Below are 19,816 nucleotides of genomic sequence, written 5' to 3'. Positions count from 1 at the left end.
CTGCTTTTGACACTTCTAGTATAGCCAGTGAGCTATGAACCAGCATCAAGGAGCTGCATCTAAATTGCAGGGAATGCATTTAGAAACATATTTTCTTTCTCAATCTGACGTTATTCTAACATTGCTAAAACAGTTTTCAGTAGTAATAAAGTCTTAGTATCATTACATATAACCCCAACCACAGTGTAATATGTTAAATACTTACTTCATGTTTCTCCCAACCATGCACTCTTAACATATAAGGCCTACCAGCATGAACGATTTGGGATTCCTATACTTTGTTACTCTCATTTTCTTATGTAACATATCCTGTACGTTGATTTACACAATTGCAAGATTTATTTTGTGAGTGTAATGTAAAGAGCTCTAACATTCTATATTGGAAAGAGTATCACTATAAAAGAATTAAATAAAAAATAAACGTTACTGCTATTTCAATCATTATTTGTATAATAACTCATACACAAAGATACACATGAAATTCTTGGAGTTCATGCATTTCTTACATTCAAGGGGTTCAACAAAATTACTAACCTTCCTCCAGATCATAGTTTTCCTTAAGTACTTAAGAAGTGAAAACAAACTGTGTACCTTTGTTTCCCTCTGCTGCTTTGGCATTGGCATTGGTTAAGGTTCAGATGACTAGTACAAAAGAATGGCTTACGGCCTTTGATTTGGGCCCAGCTGGAAGTGAAAATAAGAAAGCCTCTTCCCCACCTAGCGATTGTTACTCCAAATGGAAAGCAGACACCATGCAGGCACTTTTGAATGGGTCCGGGTGTCAGCAAGTTACACCCGGAGGAAGTCGGCATATTTCACTGGGACCAGCCCGGAATACTGATCTGTATCAATATTAGCTGCCAGATCAGTGGTTGGGCTGTATATTACCCTTATTTCCTGCACTACTTTGACGTGGCCTACTAATTATTTCTTTAATCTCCTATTTCTCCCACACAGTTCAATGCATTTTCTACTCCGTCACACTCCCTTTTTTTTTACCTCAACCTACTACCCCTCACACACACCATTCTTATGCTACTAAACCTTAATTACTAGTAGCCCAGAATAAGGTGAGGTATTTACCGCACCCAGAAAATATCTGTCCTCTCGGATACTATATGTAATTGATGCAGTACATACTTATTCCCAGTTTTCCTCTGGAAAATGTGGAATTACATTTGGAATTGGTGCTTTATACTTCTAATTTCATATATCTCTGGGTTCACCGTTTTATTTGTTACCAAAGTGAGTTTTGAAAAGATTTGGTGACTTTACACAGTGATGGGAATTCAATGGCCCACTTTTTTCAGAGCCTGACCCAGTAATTTTGCATTCAAGCTTAGATCTGGCTGGACACTTCTTCTCTACACAGCACCCCTCCGAAGGCAGACACTTCCAGGGAAGCGATAGCGTATTTGAAATACTTTAGTTGGTGTGAATCTGAAAATGTTTACCTGAGGGCATTCTGAAAAATTCAGACCAGGCAAAGCAAATGTCTTTTGAAATGTGGTACTGACCAAAATTGTAGAAATAGAACTGTACGATGACAATTATGGGATCGACTAGCTGATGCTGTTTACAATTAGAGAGCTTTCAGAATTGAATTAACTAAATATTCTTTTTAAACAAGTTAAGTTAACTTTGGTATATAAATCCACTGAAGAAATGTACACAACACTGCAATGAAGTGGAAATAATTCATCCAATAACTGATTTCGAATTGTTCTGAAGAAGGCTGGAATAATTTGTGGGATAGCTGATACATCATATCAACTTACAAGCAACCATTTGATCTTGTTTTTAAGTTTTAGGACTCCTTTTATGTTTGTATTCAAATTAAGTTATGCCAAGGTACAAGCATTATATGTGTGTAGGCAGATATATATGCAAAATATATTTTTAAAGGATTATATTGTTGTGGAGTGGCTAAGGAGCACGACACAATTTTCTTTCTAATTTTTAATGCATTTGTCATTTTAATGAATGTCCTTAGAAAATAGCTGTTTAGTATTTCTGCCTTTTTTTGGTAATAATGTACTAAGACAATATTTGCGATTTTTCAATGTGTCAATTTATAAAACATTTACATTTCAATAAAGTATTAGGAAGAACATATTTTTGTGCATATAGATAAAAGAAATATATAGATGTAATCACATTTTCAATTAGTCCCATTTGGGATACTTTGCAAATAAGGAATGGTTATTATATGGTTATTATTTTATCCTATGGGTAGGCTAAGTACCTGTGTTCCACCAAGCTTAAATTTTTCAAAGTGAGGGTTCATAAACAAAATAAGAGGGTTCACTGTGGTTTCTAGAATTTGTTGATACAAGGTCCCTTAACATAGGCTCTTCTGGTAGCTGTGCACCAGTAACACCAGAGCCAGGCTAAAACATTTGGCTGCCAGCTCCAGTAACCAACCCAGTTTCAGGTTGGCCTAAGCTTCAGTAACCAAGACAGTTTTAGATTGGCCTAATGTTGCCCAATTAACAAATGCTACGATTAGAAAGAGAAGTGTAAAAAAGGAACATAGATTGGTAGGCATTTTCTAGGCTTTAGTGTGCACTTTCATCAAGCATCATCGCCATTAGAAACCTTTAGAAGCTCTAGCATGATTGAAATATTATTACAACAAACACAGTTATATATTTGTTTGTTATCTGTAGCCATTACAAGCCGTAAGAAAACGGATCCGAAAATTGAAGTCGTCTGAGACCAAAGAACAGCCACAGGCCAGACACACCACTAGTGAAGTACAAACACCACACCATCTTGGTGGCATCCCCATTCTCAAAATGATGGTACAGTTCCTTCATAGTTCCTTCAGTTCCTGCTTGCTTTCAGGACTGCACGGCTTTCCAGGACGCTTAGAGCACTCTAGAGGGGCTTTTACCCTGCTTAAATCGCCGCAATTGTTACACATTTTAAAATTGTTATTCCACTGGCTAAAATTGTCCTGACTGCTGCCACAATACCATAGTACCCTATCCGCACCTTAAAAAACGAATGTACCTCATTTCCTGCCGCTTTGGCGTGGCTAGAACTCCCATGTGCGCCATCTTGTGTGAGGGAGGGTCGGGCTTGCTGCCATCTGCGGGCACCATTTTTAGTAGCGCTCTATATGTCTGGCTGCTCCTCAAGGACACCTTATTTAAGGAGGGGTTGTTAGTGCGCTGATCTTGCTTTCAGGACTGCACAGCTTCCCAGGACGCTTAGAGCACTCTACAGGGGCTTTTACCCTTTTTAAATCGCCGCAATTGTTACATATTTTAAAATTGTTATTCCACTGGCTAAAATTGTTCTGACTGCTGCCACAATACCATAGTACCCTATCCTCATACCCGCACCTTAAAAAACTAATTTACCTCATTTCCCGCCGTTTTGGCGTGGCTAGAACTCTCGTGTGCGCCATCTTGTGTGAGGGAGGGTCGAGCTTGCTGCCATCTGCGGGCGCCATTTTTAGTAGTGCTCTAGATGTCTGGCTGCTCCTTTACATCATTTATAACTGAGGAGATGCAAGCGTGCAGCGCGAGCATGCAGCGGGCGCGCCGATGGCACGCCAGAGGCAAGCCCGTCTGCGCCCTTCCGCGCCAGTACGTCGCCTCTTGCCAGCCATGCTGGTCAAATCCAGTTAGGTAAGTTCCTCTATACTAGAGAAGCACTGTTAAATCTTCAACCTTTACCTCACAAATGTAGCAGGTCCCCGCTTCATCCTTTAAGTGGCCTGTTAAGATGCCCTTGTGGCACGTTTGTACTCTCTAAGTCTATGCCATTATTTGTACCCCCTACACCTCCTCCTCAACATCGGCTAAAAATAATGCAATTAAACGTAAGGTCACTAGTTAAACACCATGCAGCGATATATGATTTGATCATCGATAAATCTCCAGATGTTTTTTTTCTGACCGAGACTTGGTTCAGTGACAATATGACGGCTGTTCCAAACCTGCCGCTACCCCCTGACTACTGGATCTATCTGGTGAACAGAGCAACGAGGGGAGGCGGCATTGCTGTGATTACCAGGTCGAATTATTTCTGTCGTTTTGAGAAAGTCAATTTGGAAGGAGGCGAATGTGCACACTTCAATATCGCCGTGAGCACTCACTTCTCTCTCTCCGGCCTACTTATATATAGACCTCCCAGACCTGCATCCGGCTTTAATACTACCTTTTTAGAAACTGTCGGAGCATTTGCTGTGGAGTTGGCCAATTTTAGCATCTTAGGCGACCTTAACTTCCACTTTGAGCTGAACCAGGACCTGACTATTCGTACCATTCTTGCCGACTTAGCCGCATTTCAGTTACACCAAATAGTTAAAAGCCCTACACATATAGGAGGCCATCTGTTGGATCCCATTTTTACCAACTTAGAAAGGGCCACGGCATCGACACCTACCCTCATGGCCTGGTCTGACCATTTCCTGGTCGAAATGATCACTCCCTTGCCTCTACCTCCACAGAATAACACGCAACGCTCGGTATCTAAAAGACCGTGGCGTAAGCTTTGTTTGGAAGACTTTCATGCTCTTTTAGGAGCTGACCCATTAGGCCCTTTCATTGATGTCGAGGTGGTTTAGGATTCGTTCTGCACCTGGATTACCCGGGCACTGGACACTCTGATACCGGCAACATGGATTAGAGGTCGTACACATGACTCTAACCCCTGGAATAATGATTCCCTGACCGCTCGTAGGAAAGTATGTAAAAGATATGAGCGCAAATGGAGGAAAGATTACGCCCCCGAACACAAATTGCGGTACTTAGTAGAACTCAAAACTTACCACAGAGCTGTATGTAGGGCTAGAGCAGAGTATTATGCTGCCGAGATCAAAATGAGCTCTAATCCTGCGAAAATCATCTTTAAAATCCTCAAAGATCTCAGTACAAAAAAATCTCCTGTGCCTACATCAGCGTCACAATCCCAATGCGACACACTGGCCTCTTTTTTTGTTGAAAAAATACAGACTATTTATCGCTCTTTCCCTGGTATGGCTATGCCCACCCCTCTTCTCTTTACTAGGCCTGTTTTATCCTCTAATCTGACGGCTCTCCCTGAGATCTCCTGGGTGAGTATTCAGTAAGTTGGCGGGGAAAATCAAGTCCGGCTCCCCAGCGGACCCACTTAAACCTGTGCAGTTCAGAGAATCTTCTCTGTCCTGTATGCCCCCACTACACCAACTGATTAACGCCTCCTTTTCATCCGCTACTGTCCCAGCGAAATTGAAACAGGCGTGGGTCTCTCCGATTCTCAAGAAACCTAATCTGGACCCTACAAAGCCTGAGAATTTCAGGCCTATCTCCCTCCTCCCCTGGATAACGAAGGTGGCAGAATCCCATGTTAATACCGTGCTCACTAACACTCTGAGCGTCAATAACATTATTAATGAGAAGCAACATGGTTTTCGTGCAGGCCACAGCACCGAGACTGCTCTCTTGGCCATGACGGAACATCTACGAAATATTCTTGACCATGGTCAAACGGCGGCACTGATCCTGTTGGATCTCAGTGCCGCCTTCGACACTGTCTCCCATAAGATTCTGCTTCACCGGCTTGAGGAGGCTGGGATTACCAATCTGGCCCTGGCTTGGTTCAGATCTTTTCTGACTGAGAGGTCCTTTCGTGTGTCCACCCCTCCTTTCCTATCCCAGGCACACCTGATTGAACAGGGTGTCCCACAGGGCTCGGCATTAAGCACCACTTTATTTAACCTGAATGTCCGGCCGCTGGCTGATGTCGCCAGCCAGTGGGACCTTTCCATCGTCTCATATGCTGACGACACTCAGCTAGTGGTTGCTTTGACTGAGGCAGCAGCTCCAAACGTCTCCAGGTTTAGAAGTGGTCTTGCCGCTGTGGCACAGTGGATGACATCTAACTGTCTGCAATTAAATGCAAATTAGACAGAGGTGCTACTGGTTGGAAAGAACGTCGATCTATGTGGGGCCATTGGTGTCCCACTGCACTGGAAAAGCCCCAGGAACCCAAATCAGAAGTTAAAAACCTGGGTGTGTGGCTAGATTCCTCCCTTAGTTTCTGTTACCAGGCCATGGTGCTCTCTCGGCTGGACTACACCTGTTCCTTGCTTCTGGGAGCCAACCAAGCTGAGATCTTCCGGCTGCAGCGCATTCAAATTGCGGCCGCCAGAGCCTTAGTAGGCCTTCCCCGATTTTGTTCTATCTCTGACACCATCCAGAGGCTCCATTGGCTCCCTATGGCTCAGCGTATCCAGTTTAAGACACTCTGCTTCTCCTTCAAAGTATTAAAACTTGCCACTCCTAAAATGCTCTGCAACCTTCTGACCCAGTATGTCTTGACCTGCGCATTGCGCTCTGCTGGCCAACATCTGGTCAAGATACCCCGGATCAAGCGCTGCCGAGCGGGAGGACGTTTCTTCCGCTATTTTAAAAGCTAAATTGTGGAACTCCCTGCCGGCATATGGGACAACCTTTTGGATTTCAGAAGGGTTGTTAAAACCCACCTCTTTCCCCGAAACTAAGCAGGCTTGTTTTATGTTCTATTTCACTCCTTGAAGCCAGTCATTTTCTGTTTTAAAGCGCCGGGACGCCCCTTTGCTGAGGCAGCTGTGCACTATATAAAATATTGTAACATAACATAACATAACATATTAAGAGATGTGTATTTGAATAAGCATTACAAGAAATGTAAAAGTATATCAATGATTTATTGCACCAACATTTTATTACAGAATTTTGTTTAAAAAGAAATCTGAAAAAGGAGTATTCGTTTCATCATACAATTAAAAAAGTGATCCAAATGATGGAATATTAAATAGTTATATCTATGTGTTATCTGAAGATGTACGCCTCATCCTAAATCCGTAAGTATCCCTGCATTCTGACAGTACTGCACTAGTGCTTAGAATGTGAGAGGTATAAATGGGATAAGAGAGTTTGGAAGAAAGAAACTCAGGTGATAGGACAGGGAGAGGCAAATGAGCACGAAGTCAAGGAACAAGAAATTAAACAGAAAGAGAAAGACAGAATTCAACGAAAACTAACTTTCTAGAGCCATGAAGCTGAAGGTTCTTGGACTAACAATTCATGCTAATAAGATGCGTACATCCGTAAGGAGCACAGCAGAATAGCACTCTTAAGCCACCACACCCCGAAGGATTACGTTCCCAACTATGCTGTAGCGACTAGTGTGATTGCAGGATGTGACTAGAGGATGAGGAAGTGACTACGGTACTGTGCAGTTATGCAACTGATGATAGTGACAAAAAGAAGTGTGAATGTATGAAGGATCCCATCAATGGAAGATCTAGAGCATACCGCAGCTCCGGACAACAAAAACAAGTACAGAGAAGATGCTGAGTGAGAAGTGGGAGACCTTTATGTATGGCATTCATTAATGTATCAGTGGGCATGTGAAATATATAAAGAGGGCAATCTTTGAAAGGTTGTTTAATCTGCAACTATAAGTGCCTTTGGATCCTTTCCCAGTAGAGCTGTGTCAGCGTTTAGCATTTCTGTAGATCCCCTAATGGTTCTCTTAGCCACAAACTGCCTGGCCTTATTAGGGAGTCCGCTGGCCTCTCATGGGGCCATAGTAATGGAAGTTGAATAGCTTAAGAATAGTTGCAGGGTACACTTAGATCTCAATCAGCACTTATTCAACTAAATCTCACCCCCAGTCGATGCCTCACTCTGTAAGGGCAACCAGTCAGCAGCTGACATACTGAAAGTCCAAAAGGAAATAATGCTGCACTAAAAAACCCTTAGGATGCTCCTCTAGAAAAACAGTAATGACTTCCCCTTTTGCTTACAGGAGTCATCAAAGTCCCACTACACAAAAATTAATATCCAAAGAATTTCTGAGGTTGTCCAAATCAAGGATAAAGTGACTCATAAACATAGAAAATAAAAAGAACGTAGTTTACCAGGTTGTATAATCAATTCTGAGAATACTTTTTCTTGAGAGGCGCCTTTGTTGCAAACAAATCAAATTGAAAATTGGAACTCACTGGCCAATAAGTTTACACACTGGGAGAGGAAGGTACATGAGTGTTACTTGCCTGTTAGAGATGATTTCTAATATTAGGGACTTCTACCTGCAGATTCCACACCTCTTGAATTTCTACAGATTGATGATGATGTGGGCTCCCCTCAGGCTGATTGCTTAAAAAATGAGTAGATACCTGCAAAACACATGTTAACCCTTAACCTCCTGCTCTGTCTTCTTTACAAAAGCCTAGAAATTGTCAAGAAGTATTCTGCAGTTAGAAAAATTATATTTTTATGTATTATTTTAGGATCTTTCATTTTCTGCCACTTTCACTTTTTTTCTTGTTATCTCTTCTGAGCATAACCCGTTAAAGCAGCATCACGGATTTGTATGGTAAACACAAGTGATTAGTGAAAATGCCTGCTCTAATTCTTGCCTTTGGATAGGAAACGGGCTTCCTTGATTTGTGTTATGTCACATCACCAGTCCAAAGGAACCTCTATTTCCGACCCTGACCTTGGGCCTTGAGTACAAAGTTGGGGTCAAAGGGCCCACCTCTCTAGCCAGGTTTTAGCATTTCATTCTTAATCTTGGCCACAGTACTTCCAGCTTGTGCATCTGTGCTCTATTAAAAATGTGTGGCTCAGGTCCCAAATCACTGTTTTGGCCCTAGTGTCCCAAATAAAAACCCGACCTAATTTTTTTCCTAATGCTGGCTTCAATATCTCCCTCCTAACCTCTGCACTAGTGTCCCTTTTCCAACACTAATTACTGCAGTATAACTTGAATTCCATTTTCGGAATTTCTCCTCCAATTGTTTCATTTTGGTGAAGGCAATCTGATAGTCCAAGTTGTCCTTATTTAACGGAGTATCTGCAGCTGGCCGCAAACTGGTAAAATTGTATCCAAAGCCTTGGGCACCCCTGATACCCATGCATTATCAGGTCCATAGGAAGTAAATGAAGTCCCGACAATAAGGGGCTCATTACGATGGCGGGCAGACCTGAGTCCACCCGCCATCATTGCGGTGCTTGGGACTGCCCGCCAGACATGCAGCGGTCCCACCACTGCAATTAGGATGCCCCCACCCCATTGGTGGGCGCATCCAGGGCCTTTAACATTGCGGACAGTGCTGCTGGCTGGAGTACCATACGCAATGTTAAAATGGCATGAACTGCATTTCCCTGCACTATGTGGCAGGCACCATGATGTGCCTATATAACAAAACGGTTGGAGTGGGGCCTAAGGGGAAATCATATTTATAGACCTACCAGACAATCTACACCCCCATTTACATGTAGAAAAAAACAAACTGACTGTCAGTGGTCTGTAAAGTAAGAGGACTATGTGTCTGAAACAACAGAAGGTGTCACCGTGTACAGGAAATGAATCCCATCAGCCCACCCAATTGGCGGAGCATCATCATCTGGGATTTTTGTGGAAACTCGTATGGATAGGGAGATACACTTGTTGAAATAGTGTGTAAATCTCCACTTCACCGAGACCACCAGCGATGGATCCAACCATAGAATGACAGGGAGGGATAGAATGGTGTGGGATATATAATTGCAGTGAGAAAAATGTGTAAACAAAAAGGTGTATAATTTAAAATTGACTACCGTGACAGCAAGAAATAATTTTAATGGGAAGCAATCAAGGTGTCAATATTAAAACAAAGTGTATGACAGTTTGACAAAATAACTGTCAGTTAAATATGGTATAGTGGTCAACATGTTTCTGCCATTTATTAGGGGTATTCCCTTCTGGCTTTCATCAGGACCTAATAATACACTACTGCAAAAAAAGAAGAGAAACAGTGCAAAACAAAGTATTTACACCAAGATAAATGATACCGGATATACTGTTGAGCGGTGGAAGAACTCCTACGTCTCTTTTTCCGGTTCAAAATCCTATTGGATTCTTTCCTACGGTTTTGAAAAAAAAATCCTATTGGATTCTTTCCCAATAATCCTTGGGAGTAAGCCCCACCTCTCCTGGCCACTGCTAAGGAAATGGAGGCCCCGCTCTCTCCGTCGGTACCTCTGGCCTCGTCCTAAGCCAAGGATTATTGGGAAAGAATCCAATAGGATGGGCTGATGGGATTCATTTCCTGTACACGGTGACACCTTCTGTTGTTTCAGACACATAGTCCTCTTACTTTACAGAACACTGACAGTCAGTTTGTTTGTTTCTACCATGATGTGCCTGCCACGCATTGCAGGGAAATGCAGGGGGTACCATGGGTACGCCCCCCAGTGCAGCAACACTGCCTCCCACAACAAGGGAGGCCCGCTACGTGTCCCCGAATCCTTTTCCACCTGTCTTTTCGCTGTGGGATGTCCATCGCAAAAAGACAGGTGGAAAGAGATATCATAATCCCTACGGCTGTGCCTGCAAGGCACCGCCGTAATGCTGCCCTATCTTTTGGTTCCTGCAAGGCGGGTGAAAATGGACCACTTTGCAGAACCCCACGCTGCCCTGAGGTTTCCCCACGGCATCATCATCTGGTGGGGGAAAACTGCTGTCAGATAGCAGAAGGACCGCCCCCGCCGGTCCTGTGGTGGTGGTCCTTCCGCCATCCTAATCGGTCCCTTAGGCTCAATGTCCCACAGAAGTCAAACAATACTGTCTTTATTACATTATCAACCCTGAGAGTTTCAGAGCTTATCTGTTATGAGGGCATTTACTGAATATGAAGAGGCCACTTTCAATCATCATGATGTGTGTTTGTAAACATAAATTGCAATTTTAACATTTTCCACAACTATATGTTCTGCTTGTCTAGGCAAGAAAAAACAATGGCCAAAAGTGTTGTAATAAACTTGTCTACAACAAACATGCACTTTGTAATGATTGCTTCCCACCAAAATGTTGGGCACAACTTTGAACTGGCATTGTTTCTGGATATAAGATGGTCCACCATGTCAGCTCAGCATTCACCCTTTCACATGAAGCTCTGTACAACTGTGCAATGCGTGTCCGCCTCAAGCGAGGAATATACTTCAGGTTGAGGCAACAACTTACTACGGCTGCTTCTGAGAGCAGAAATGGCATAGGCTGCCTGACTTGTAGATAACCTGACTTGATTCAGCTCAGAGTCCCAGTTTCAGTTGTTCCATATGCTGCCTTGTAGATGTTTTCTTTGACAAAGGGCTGCCAAGACTGTTGCTTAGCCCAAACATTGCAGCGAGACAGGCAGAGAGTCAAGAAGTCACTGGTACAGACTGTTTTGTAATGTGTATACTGCCTGCGGTCTCCCGCCCCTCCGTCTTTGCCAAAGCTGTATGGCATCCCTTTAATGTTAGTGCTCACCAGCAGTAGATTTTCTCATGGCCTGTGAGTTCAATTGCTGAGGCCTGCTGAAATGCTTCTTGGGTAGAGGGCCCATGAGCCCTCTACCCAACACCTGATGCCATCAATTATGCCTTGTTTCTCATGAACTGTTAAAGTCCTAGAACCTCCTTTATGAATGCAGCTGTCATCTCTACCACCCTGATGTGAGAAGGAGAAGATTGTTAGTCATAGGGAGATTAAGTGATTTGCCCAGAATCACAGGTATTTTGTCGTCCCTGCCGAGACTCGAACCCGGTTCCCCAGCTTCGAGGTCAACCTGTCTAGCCGTTAGGCCACATCCTCTCCCTTGCACTGCATGTAGACTAGTTCCAAAGAATGCACCTAGTCAATTGTAGCACAAACAGTGTTAAAGAGTATCACAGTTCTGTTGAGTCCATTTAGGTCTTAAAACCTGAATACCTCTGATCAAAGTTTCTACATCTGTATCATAATCCCAAGAAAGGTGGAAAGTAGGCCCCACCATGCACAGTCTTGTCATCAATGATGTCATTTCTGATGTAGCAGTATTGTCATCAATATGTCATAGATCACGTCATGAGCCTTAAACTTTGGATAACTTGCCTGTTCTGGTAGAATATATGGCAATTACTCCTTTGCACCTGAATGACGTAATCAATTGGAAGGTACATATACATGTCCCCTTCTTGAATCAAGTCAAATTCCGGTGGCAACAGGGCAAGCCATCTCCTCGTTGCACGCATACAGCAACAAACAATCAAACGTTAAGTTTATAAATGATTTTTCAAAAAATGGTGTGCATTCCATCTCTCCTGATGTAATCAATTGGAACACATCCAGAATCATGTGAACCTCTCTTGCACTTGGATTCTGAAAACCCAAACATTGACTGGAGTACCAGCCTCTCAGCTTCCTTCAGTGACCTCATACCACACCCAAATCCTTCTAGATAAAAGAACACACGGATCAGACTAGACATGCATTATAATATTGAACAACTTTAGCAGTGTGTTAGCATGGTTGCTTAAGGCACTCAAAACACACAAGCACTAATGTTAAAATCATGCATAAAACCAAACATTAAATTAGACGTTAACGCTTTGATAGCTTTATCATACTAATTAAAATATTTAAATGACGGACTTTGCCTTGCTTCTCTGTTAATCCAGTTCTGTAATGTAGCTATTTCCAACCAGTAATTAAGCGACACGATAGATATTTATATGCCTTGCAGTTTATTGCCGAATTGTGGCCATTAAGCATGTCTGTTAAAAAAGTACAGTCTTGCAAATAATTGTATTTTACTTGCTTTCAATCTGCAGTCACTGAATAAGGAAGCTGACAGTGCATGTGCTTCAGGTGCAACGAGCAGCCGGCATGGATCTATATGGATGCAATTCCGATCTGGACTTACCATTAAACGTTCCAACAAGGACGACTGGAAGGAAGCAGATCCCACCAGCTTGACCCACGTGAAGGTAGAGTCCATCATAAATATAGACAGACCCATCAGCTGTTAACTACTGCCTTTCGAAGGCAAAGCTATTCAGGGTATATTGGAAATTTAGGAGGAGAGTTCCAAAAGGACTTGGTACCTCCAGAAAAGATTGGCTTTGGGCCCTATATTTCGAAAAGCACCGGATATGAACTGGAGAACTGAGAGTCGTAGAAGTTCTTTACTTTCTAGAGATATGCACCTCTAATAGGTAGGAGGTTGTTGCATAGCACTGGCCTTACAAACTGTCATTTCTTTGAGTGGTGGGTCGAGCTTTTGGGCCCTTTCACCAAGATGGATTCTCCATCCCCTGGTGCAAGTGAATGCAGCCTCTGCCTACCTGTGCCCTCTCAACACCTCCTCTACTGACTCACAGGCTAGTGCCTAGGCACATCAGTGGGGATGGAGAGACAGGTGGAGTCATCTGGTCCCGGTCAATATCAGCACGGCCCTTGTGCAGGTGCACAGCAGCAAGAGCCAGTCACCACCAGCCTCTTGCTGCCAGAACTGAACATGAACCCACGATTAACTTCTTAAAGGTACAGTGTGACACTGAATCCAGTACTGTATACAGTACCAGATACAGAGGCAGCTTTGTTACAATCCAGAAAAGTGCATACCTTGTACATCCATTAAAGACAATTTATTGTGCAGTGCGCAACACTGATTGTCTGATCATGATGTTCTTCCCACACCCACCTCCCTGAGTAAGCCTTGAACTACCCAGCCTTGCTATCCTGAGGGCTAAATGCAAGCCCACTTCCCAGGTAAAGAGCGGGTGCATTTCAAGTACCTTCATTTAAAATATTCCTAATGAGTTCAGAGTCTCTACATGGACATTTGTTGTGTTTTCTCTCTGAGACTGCTATGGTTCACACAAGAGGCTCTCAAGAAAGAGACGGTGAATCTTCCACCCTAAACTGGGTGGCAGTCCACCATTGTTTCCAGTGGTTTGGAGTTATTACATTGCTGTTCTCACTGGTAAGGCCAGTGGCAGTTCATCATAGGGAGCGCTGCCTTCAGCCACTACCTAAGCAGAGCAGCGGAATGATGAGGGCAGCAGACAGACATCCACTATCCTCTAAATCAGACCCTTTGGGAGATGTTTGTTGGCTCAATGACACATTTACATAAATGGCAAACCACACGTTGACACCATAACCTGCAAATGTTGAATACTTTCAATAGGAGGCGCCATAGTCCAATGAAAGCATTTCAAATGATACCAACCCAAACATCACTGTCTCACTTCTATCCAATCTGTAGCAACTCAAAGAACAAGAGAACCAGAATGAGAACTGGAAGGAAAAGAGCAGAAACAGAGATTCCTCTAAAGACAGGAAGCAATCGGGCGCTGTAGATACACGATCTTCCTCTCCCAGCAGCCTGTTTCCTAAACACATCAAGGTAAGGGTGGAGCAAATGTACAAAATAACTTTTTTTTCTTCAAAGCTTTACTTATTCAGCATGACTTGAAAGCAACAAATTACATTGTGATGAGAGCATGAAGCAAATATAGGACATCGTTCATTCAAATACATCTAAACAGTGTTAATTTTCTCTTTATGTGATGCCCTGCCGTCTCCCTCTCTGTCTTAGAGTCATGACCCTTTTACCAAAGTAACCCTAAACAAAAAGAAAGAAAACCGCCCCAACATTGTTTTAAACAAGACCCCTCCTTCCCTGGTGGTGGTGAATCATCTTTCTGAGTGGCAATAAGTAGTCAGCCTTGCATCAGAACCGAGGTCCATGCCCTAAGTTAGTCTTGCAGGGCCAAGAGGGATTAGACGTATATCTGAAAGTGTTCGGGCAAGGGTGAGAAACCATCCTAAAGCTGGAAAAGGTGAAGTGCTCTTATGGAAGGTGGGCATACCGCTGATGGGAGACCATTCGAGAGAAAGGAAACCAGCGGGCCCCACCGGTACTCAAAACTTTTATAACCATCTCTAAAGATATCTGCTAATCTTTCCATCGTGAGTAGTCTCCAGAGCCATGAGTGCCATAATGACACCACTGGAGCCTCTGTCTTTTTCCAAACTGCTACTATTGATGTTTTGGCCGCTCCTAGACACGCCCATAAAATCGCCCTATCTGCTTTTGTCTGATGCTCTAACCCCGGATCTCTGATGCCTAGAAGAACTTTCTCGATAGAGGCCGGTATGGGGTAACCTACCATTCCTTTAATAGGAGTTAGAATTTCCTCCCAATAAGGGCGCTAGTTGGGCAGTCCCACCATATATGGCGAACATCCTCAAGTAGGCCATATCCATGCCAGCACAGGCCGGAAGAGCTAGTAAAGCGCCTTTTAAGTTTGGTGGGGTAGAGGTACCAATACAAAATAACTTTTATAGTGTTAAATCTTTTCAAGTTCAAACAGAAAATGATTGCACACGATTTAAAAGCTAATGTTTCCATTGCTGTTAGAAAGGCGTCCCCGGGCGAGGCAGAAGATGTCTGACTGACCACCCCTAGGTCCAACTCTCCGTCGAGGAGTGGCCGAGCGGTTGCTGAGAGGCCTCCTGAATGAGGGTCCTCTCCTAGGATCGTACAGCAGAGTAATCACAACACTACAGAGGGACACCACACAAGCATGAACGTTCTCAAGCTTTTATAGGGAATAAACGGTTGCTGGTTCTTGGCAGTATGTACAGGCAGATCGAGGGATCTGGAAAGTCTCTTAAAGGGGGGTAAGGTAGCGGGACAGTCTTACTCTGGGCGGAGGAAGGGATACCCTACGCACAGCTCTCAATCCTCGAGCTGGGGGGTTCCAAGATGCTCGAGCCGCGGCAGCGCCAGCAGGCTCTCAGATGGTTCGACAGGATAGGCCGCGGCAGCGCCAGCAGGCTCTCGGAAGGTTCAGCAAGGTAGGCCGCGGCAGCGCCAGCAGGCTCTCAGATGGTTCAGCAAGATAGGCCGCGGCAGCGCCAGCAGGCTCTCGGAAGGTTCAGCAAGGTAGGCCGCGGCAGCGCCAGCAGGCTCTCAGATGGTTCAGCAAGATAGGCCGCGGCAGCGCCAGCAGGCTCTCGGAAGGTTCAGCAAGGTAGGCCGCGGCAGCGCCAGCAGGCTCTCAGAAGGTCGTCGGGTTACGGATGAGTTCGTCTGGTGTCGGCCGTGACAGCGTCAGCAGGGCTTCCAGTCCAGGATACAACTGAAGTCTTAATCCAGGGTTGCCCCAGATATAGGTCTGGAGGTCTTTGAAGTCCGGACCCTCGCGCCTGGGGGTCAGAGGGGCCTGGATGATGGTGTCCAGACACCCAGCAGGGGGGTGGAGCCAGCGCCCAGGGAGGCCGGAGGGCGATCGATACCAGGCGTCCGGGGACGGCTGGAGGCCCATCGAAACTCCCCTTCCTCCGGGATCTGTCGAGTGGCTACTCGACCACCTGGGTGGATCTTGGTGCCTCGATGTCGGGGCTTCGCTGGGGCCGGGGCTGGGGCCGAGGCCACGTGGGTGTGACGTGGCGGGTCCAAGATGGAGTCGGGCACGGCCTCGTGCTGAGGCCGCGATGGGCCTACGCTGGGGTCAGGCCTGCGCTGGTGGACCGGGATGGTAGCCGGCCCTGTGTGGTTGGGGCGTGCAGGATCGGGCCGAAGGGGCCGCCCGAGGTCTGGTGGAGGGCGGATATCGTCCTGGGCCCGCCATGCGGGAGGGGTAGGACCACGCCATGAGGCCGGGTCCAACACGCGTCCCCCCCAGCTGAAGGCAGGGGAGAGTCACCCATCTTCTTGGGGATTCTCCTCGCCAAGGCGGAAGAATCTGGACAGGCCGTCAGCATTGGCGTGGTCGTTGCCGGGCCGATGCTCCACGGTGAAATCCATTCCCTGCAGCGAGATGGACCAGCGCAGCAGCTTCGGGTTTTCTCCCCGCATCTGCATCAACCAACGCAGGGGCTGGTGGTCGGTCTGGACTCGGAAGTGGGTGCCGAAGAGGTAGGGCCGGAGCTTCTTGAGGGCCCACACCACGGCGAAGGCTTCCCTCTCGATGGTGCTCCAGCGTTGCTCTCTCGCCAGCAGGCGTCGGCTGATGAAGGCCACAGGTTGGTCGATTCCTTCGGGGTTGACTTGGGACAGGACCGCCCCGATGCCGTGCTCCGAGGCGTCGGTCTGGACCACAAACTCTCTGCTGTAGTCGGGGGCCTGGAGCACAGGGGCGGTGCACATGGCAGTCTTTAGAGTCTCAAAGGCCGTTTGGCACGCAGGGGTCCAGTGCACCCTCTTTGGTAGCTTCTTGGAGGTCAGTTCGGTCAGGGGCACCACAATGCTCCCGTAGTCTTTTATAAACCGCTGATAATATCCAGTGAGCCCCAGGAAGGCTTGGACGGCGGTCTGGGTGACTGGGGGCTCCCAGTCCCGGATGGCGTTGATCTTTGGTTGGAGGGGAGCCACGTGGCCGCTCCCCACTTGGTGTCCCAGATAGGTCACAGTCCCTTGGCCTATCTGGCACTTACTGGCTTTGATGGTGAGTCCGGCCCGCTGAAGGGCCGTCAGGACCGTCCAGAGGTGGGTCAGGTGCTCACCCCAGTGAATGCTGTACACAGCAATGTTATCGACATAGGCAGCGCTGTACTCCTCTAGTCCGGCCAGCACCTGGTTCACGAGTCTCTGGAAGGTTGCTGGTGCGTTCTTCATGCCGAAGGGCATCACCTTGAAGTGATAGTGGCCATCGGGGTCGAGAAGGCTGATCGTTCTTGTGCCCACGGGGTGAGGCCGATCTGCCAATACCCCGCCGTGAGATCGAAGGTGCTGAGGAATTTGGCAGCTCCTAAGCGATCGATTAGTTCATCTGCCCTGGGGATAGGATGGGCGTCGGTTCTGGTGACTGCATTCAGCCCCCGGTAGTCAACACAAAACCGGAGCTCCGGAGCTGTCCCGGGGGCGGCGGCTTTAGAGACCAGGACAACGGGACTGGCCCAGGGACTGTTGGAGGGTTCGACTACCCCCAGAGCTAACATCTTGGCCACTTCTGTTTGGATGCAGGCCCGAACCCGGTCGGGTACTCGGAAAGCTCGGTGTTTCACGGGCGGGCTGTCTCCGGTGTCCACATCGTGGACACACCACCGGGTGACCCCCGGAGTGAGGGAAAACAGATCCACAAACTGCCCCAGCAGCTTCCGGCAGTCTTGTTGCTGCTCTGGGGTCAGGGTAGAGGAGAGCCGGACCCCTTCGAAGGAGCCGTCTTTCTCGGAGGTGCTGAGGAGGTCTGGTAGTGGGTCGGAGTCGTCTTCCGCTCCGTCATCGGTCAACAGCAGCAGACTCAGTTCAGTGCGTGCAAAGTGCGGCTTGAGTCGGTTAGCGTGGAGAACCCGGAGGGGGTTCCTGGGGGACTCCATGTCCACTAAGTAGGTGACGGGGCTCTTGCGCTCCACCACCTTGAAGGGCCCCGTCCACTTGTCCTGGAGGGCACAAGGTTCGACCGGGGACATGACCCAGACCTGCTGGCCCGGCTCGAATTCGATGGACGAGGCGTTCTGGTCATACCAGCGTTTCATCTCCTCCTGACTAGCCTCCAGGTTGGCCTCGGCAAGTTCCCGAAACTTCCGAGTCTGATTGCGTAGGGTCAGGAGGTACCGGTAGACATCAGGTGGGGCATCTCGGACTGCCGTCTCCCAGCCTTCCTTGACCAGGCTGAGCGGGCCTCGGACCGGGTGCCCGTACAAGAGTTCGAAAGGGCTGAACCCCAGGGACTTCTGGGGTACCTCTCGGTAGGCGAACAGGAGGCAAGGCAGTAGGACATCCCATTTGCGCCGGAGGGGCTCCTCTAGGCCCTTGATCATCCCCTTCAGTGTCCTGTTGAATCGTTCGACTAGCCCATTTCCTTGGGGATGATACGGAGTGGTGAACTTATAGGCGACCCCGCACTGCTGCCAGAGGGACCGCATATGCTTCGAGATAAAGTTGGAGCCCCGATCACTCAACACTTCCCGAGGGAAGCCGACTCGGGAGAAGATGCTCATGAGGGCTCGGCCCACCACGGGGGCCGTGATGGTTCGGAGGGGGATGGCCTCGGGATAGCGGGTAGCATGATCCACCAGGACGAGGATGAAGCGGTGCCCCTGCGAGGTGCGAGGATCCAGGGGCCCTACGATGTCGATCCCCACTCGCTCGAAGGGGGTGGTGACCACGGGAAAAGGTTGGAGCGGGGCCTTCACCTTCCCCCCGCTCTTTCCGCTGGCTTGACAGGTCGGGCAGGTCCTGCAGTGGTTATGCACATCGTTCCGCATTTTCGGCCAGTAGAAATGGGTCACCAGGCGGCTGTAAGTTTTGTCCTGCCCCAGGTGCCCGGCGAGGGGCACATCATGTGCTAAGTTTAGGAGGAAGTCTCTGAATCGGAGGGGCACGACCAGCACCCGGCTGGCTCTAGTTCGGCAATCTTCTGTTCACTGTAGAGAAGGTCGTTGTCCCAATAGACCCAGTGGGACCCCGCGGGGTCTCCCGCGGCTTGAGTAGCGGCTTGCTGTCGGACCCCCTCAAGGGAGGGGCAGGTTTTCTGCTCCTGCCGGAACTGTTCGCGAGTGGGACCCCCTTCTTGGCGCCATTGCGCGAGTTCGGGGAGGTGTTGGAGCTCGGGGAGGCTTTCTTGGTCGGGCTCTTGGGAGCCGTGTTCCAGGCCAGGGTCCTCGGGGATGACGGGTGGCGGCGGTGCGGGCCACTCCGGCTCTTCAGTCGAAGCTTCCCCCGCTGGGGTGGAGGCTCGGGCGGACATGGAGCGGGTGGTCGCGCAGACCCACTCGGGAAGGCCTAGCATCCCTAGGTGCTCTCTTCTTTCGACGCCTGCCCAGGGGGAACTTTCCAGGTCGTTCCCAAGGAGGCAGTCCACGGGGGCGTCGTCGCGGACAGTCACTTTTAGCATGCCCGACACTCCCCCCCACTTGAAGGGGATGCGGGCCATCTGGCACAAAGTCTCTAAGTTCTCTGCGGACCGGACTGAGCACAGGACGTTAGGAAGGATCTGTTCGGTGGTCACCAAATGGCAGCGGACTGCTGTTACGCTGGCTCCAGTGTCACGGAGGGCTTCGGTTCGGCGACCATTGATGGTGACCCACTGGC

General features: G+C 47.6%; 1 protein-coding gene across 1 annotated transcript in view; it reads left to right on the top strand.

Annotated features, from left to right (window-relative positions):
• The first annotated feature begins 2,751 nt into the window (after nt 1–2,751).
• LOC144753112 (uncharacterized) overlaps nt 2,752–19,816 on the top strand; it is a 36,584-nt gene continuing 19,519 nt past the window's right edge. The window contains exons 1-3 of the mRNA XM_078640902.1: nt 2,752–2,804; nt 12,600–12,755; nt 14,039–14,179. Of these exons, the coding sequence (XP_078497028.1) occupies nt 2,799–2,804; nt 12,600–12,755; nt 14,039–14,179 (303 nt within the window). The 5' untranslated portion in view covers nt 2,752–2,798. The remainder of the gene's footprint in view (nt 2,805–12,599; nt 12,756–14,038; nt 14,180–19,816) is intronic.

Source organism: Lissotriton helveticus, chromosome 5_1 (assembly GCF_964261635.1).
Source record: "Lissotriton helveticus chromosome 5_1, aLisHel1.1, whole genome shotgun sequence".
Taxonomy (NCBI): Eukaryota; Metazoa; Chordata; class Amphibia; order Caudata; family Salamandridae; genus Lissotriton; species Lissotriton helveticus.
This window is presented reverse-complemented; position numbering and strand designations above follow the sequence as displayed.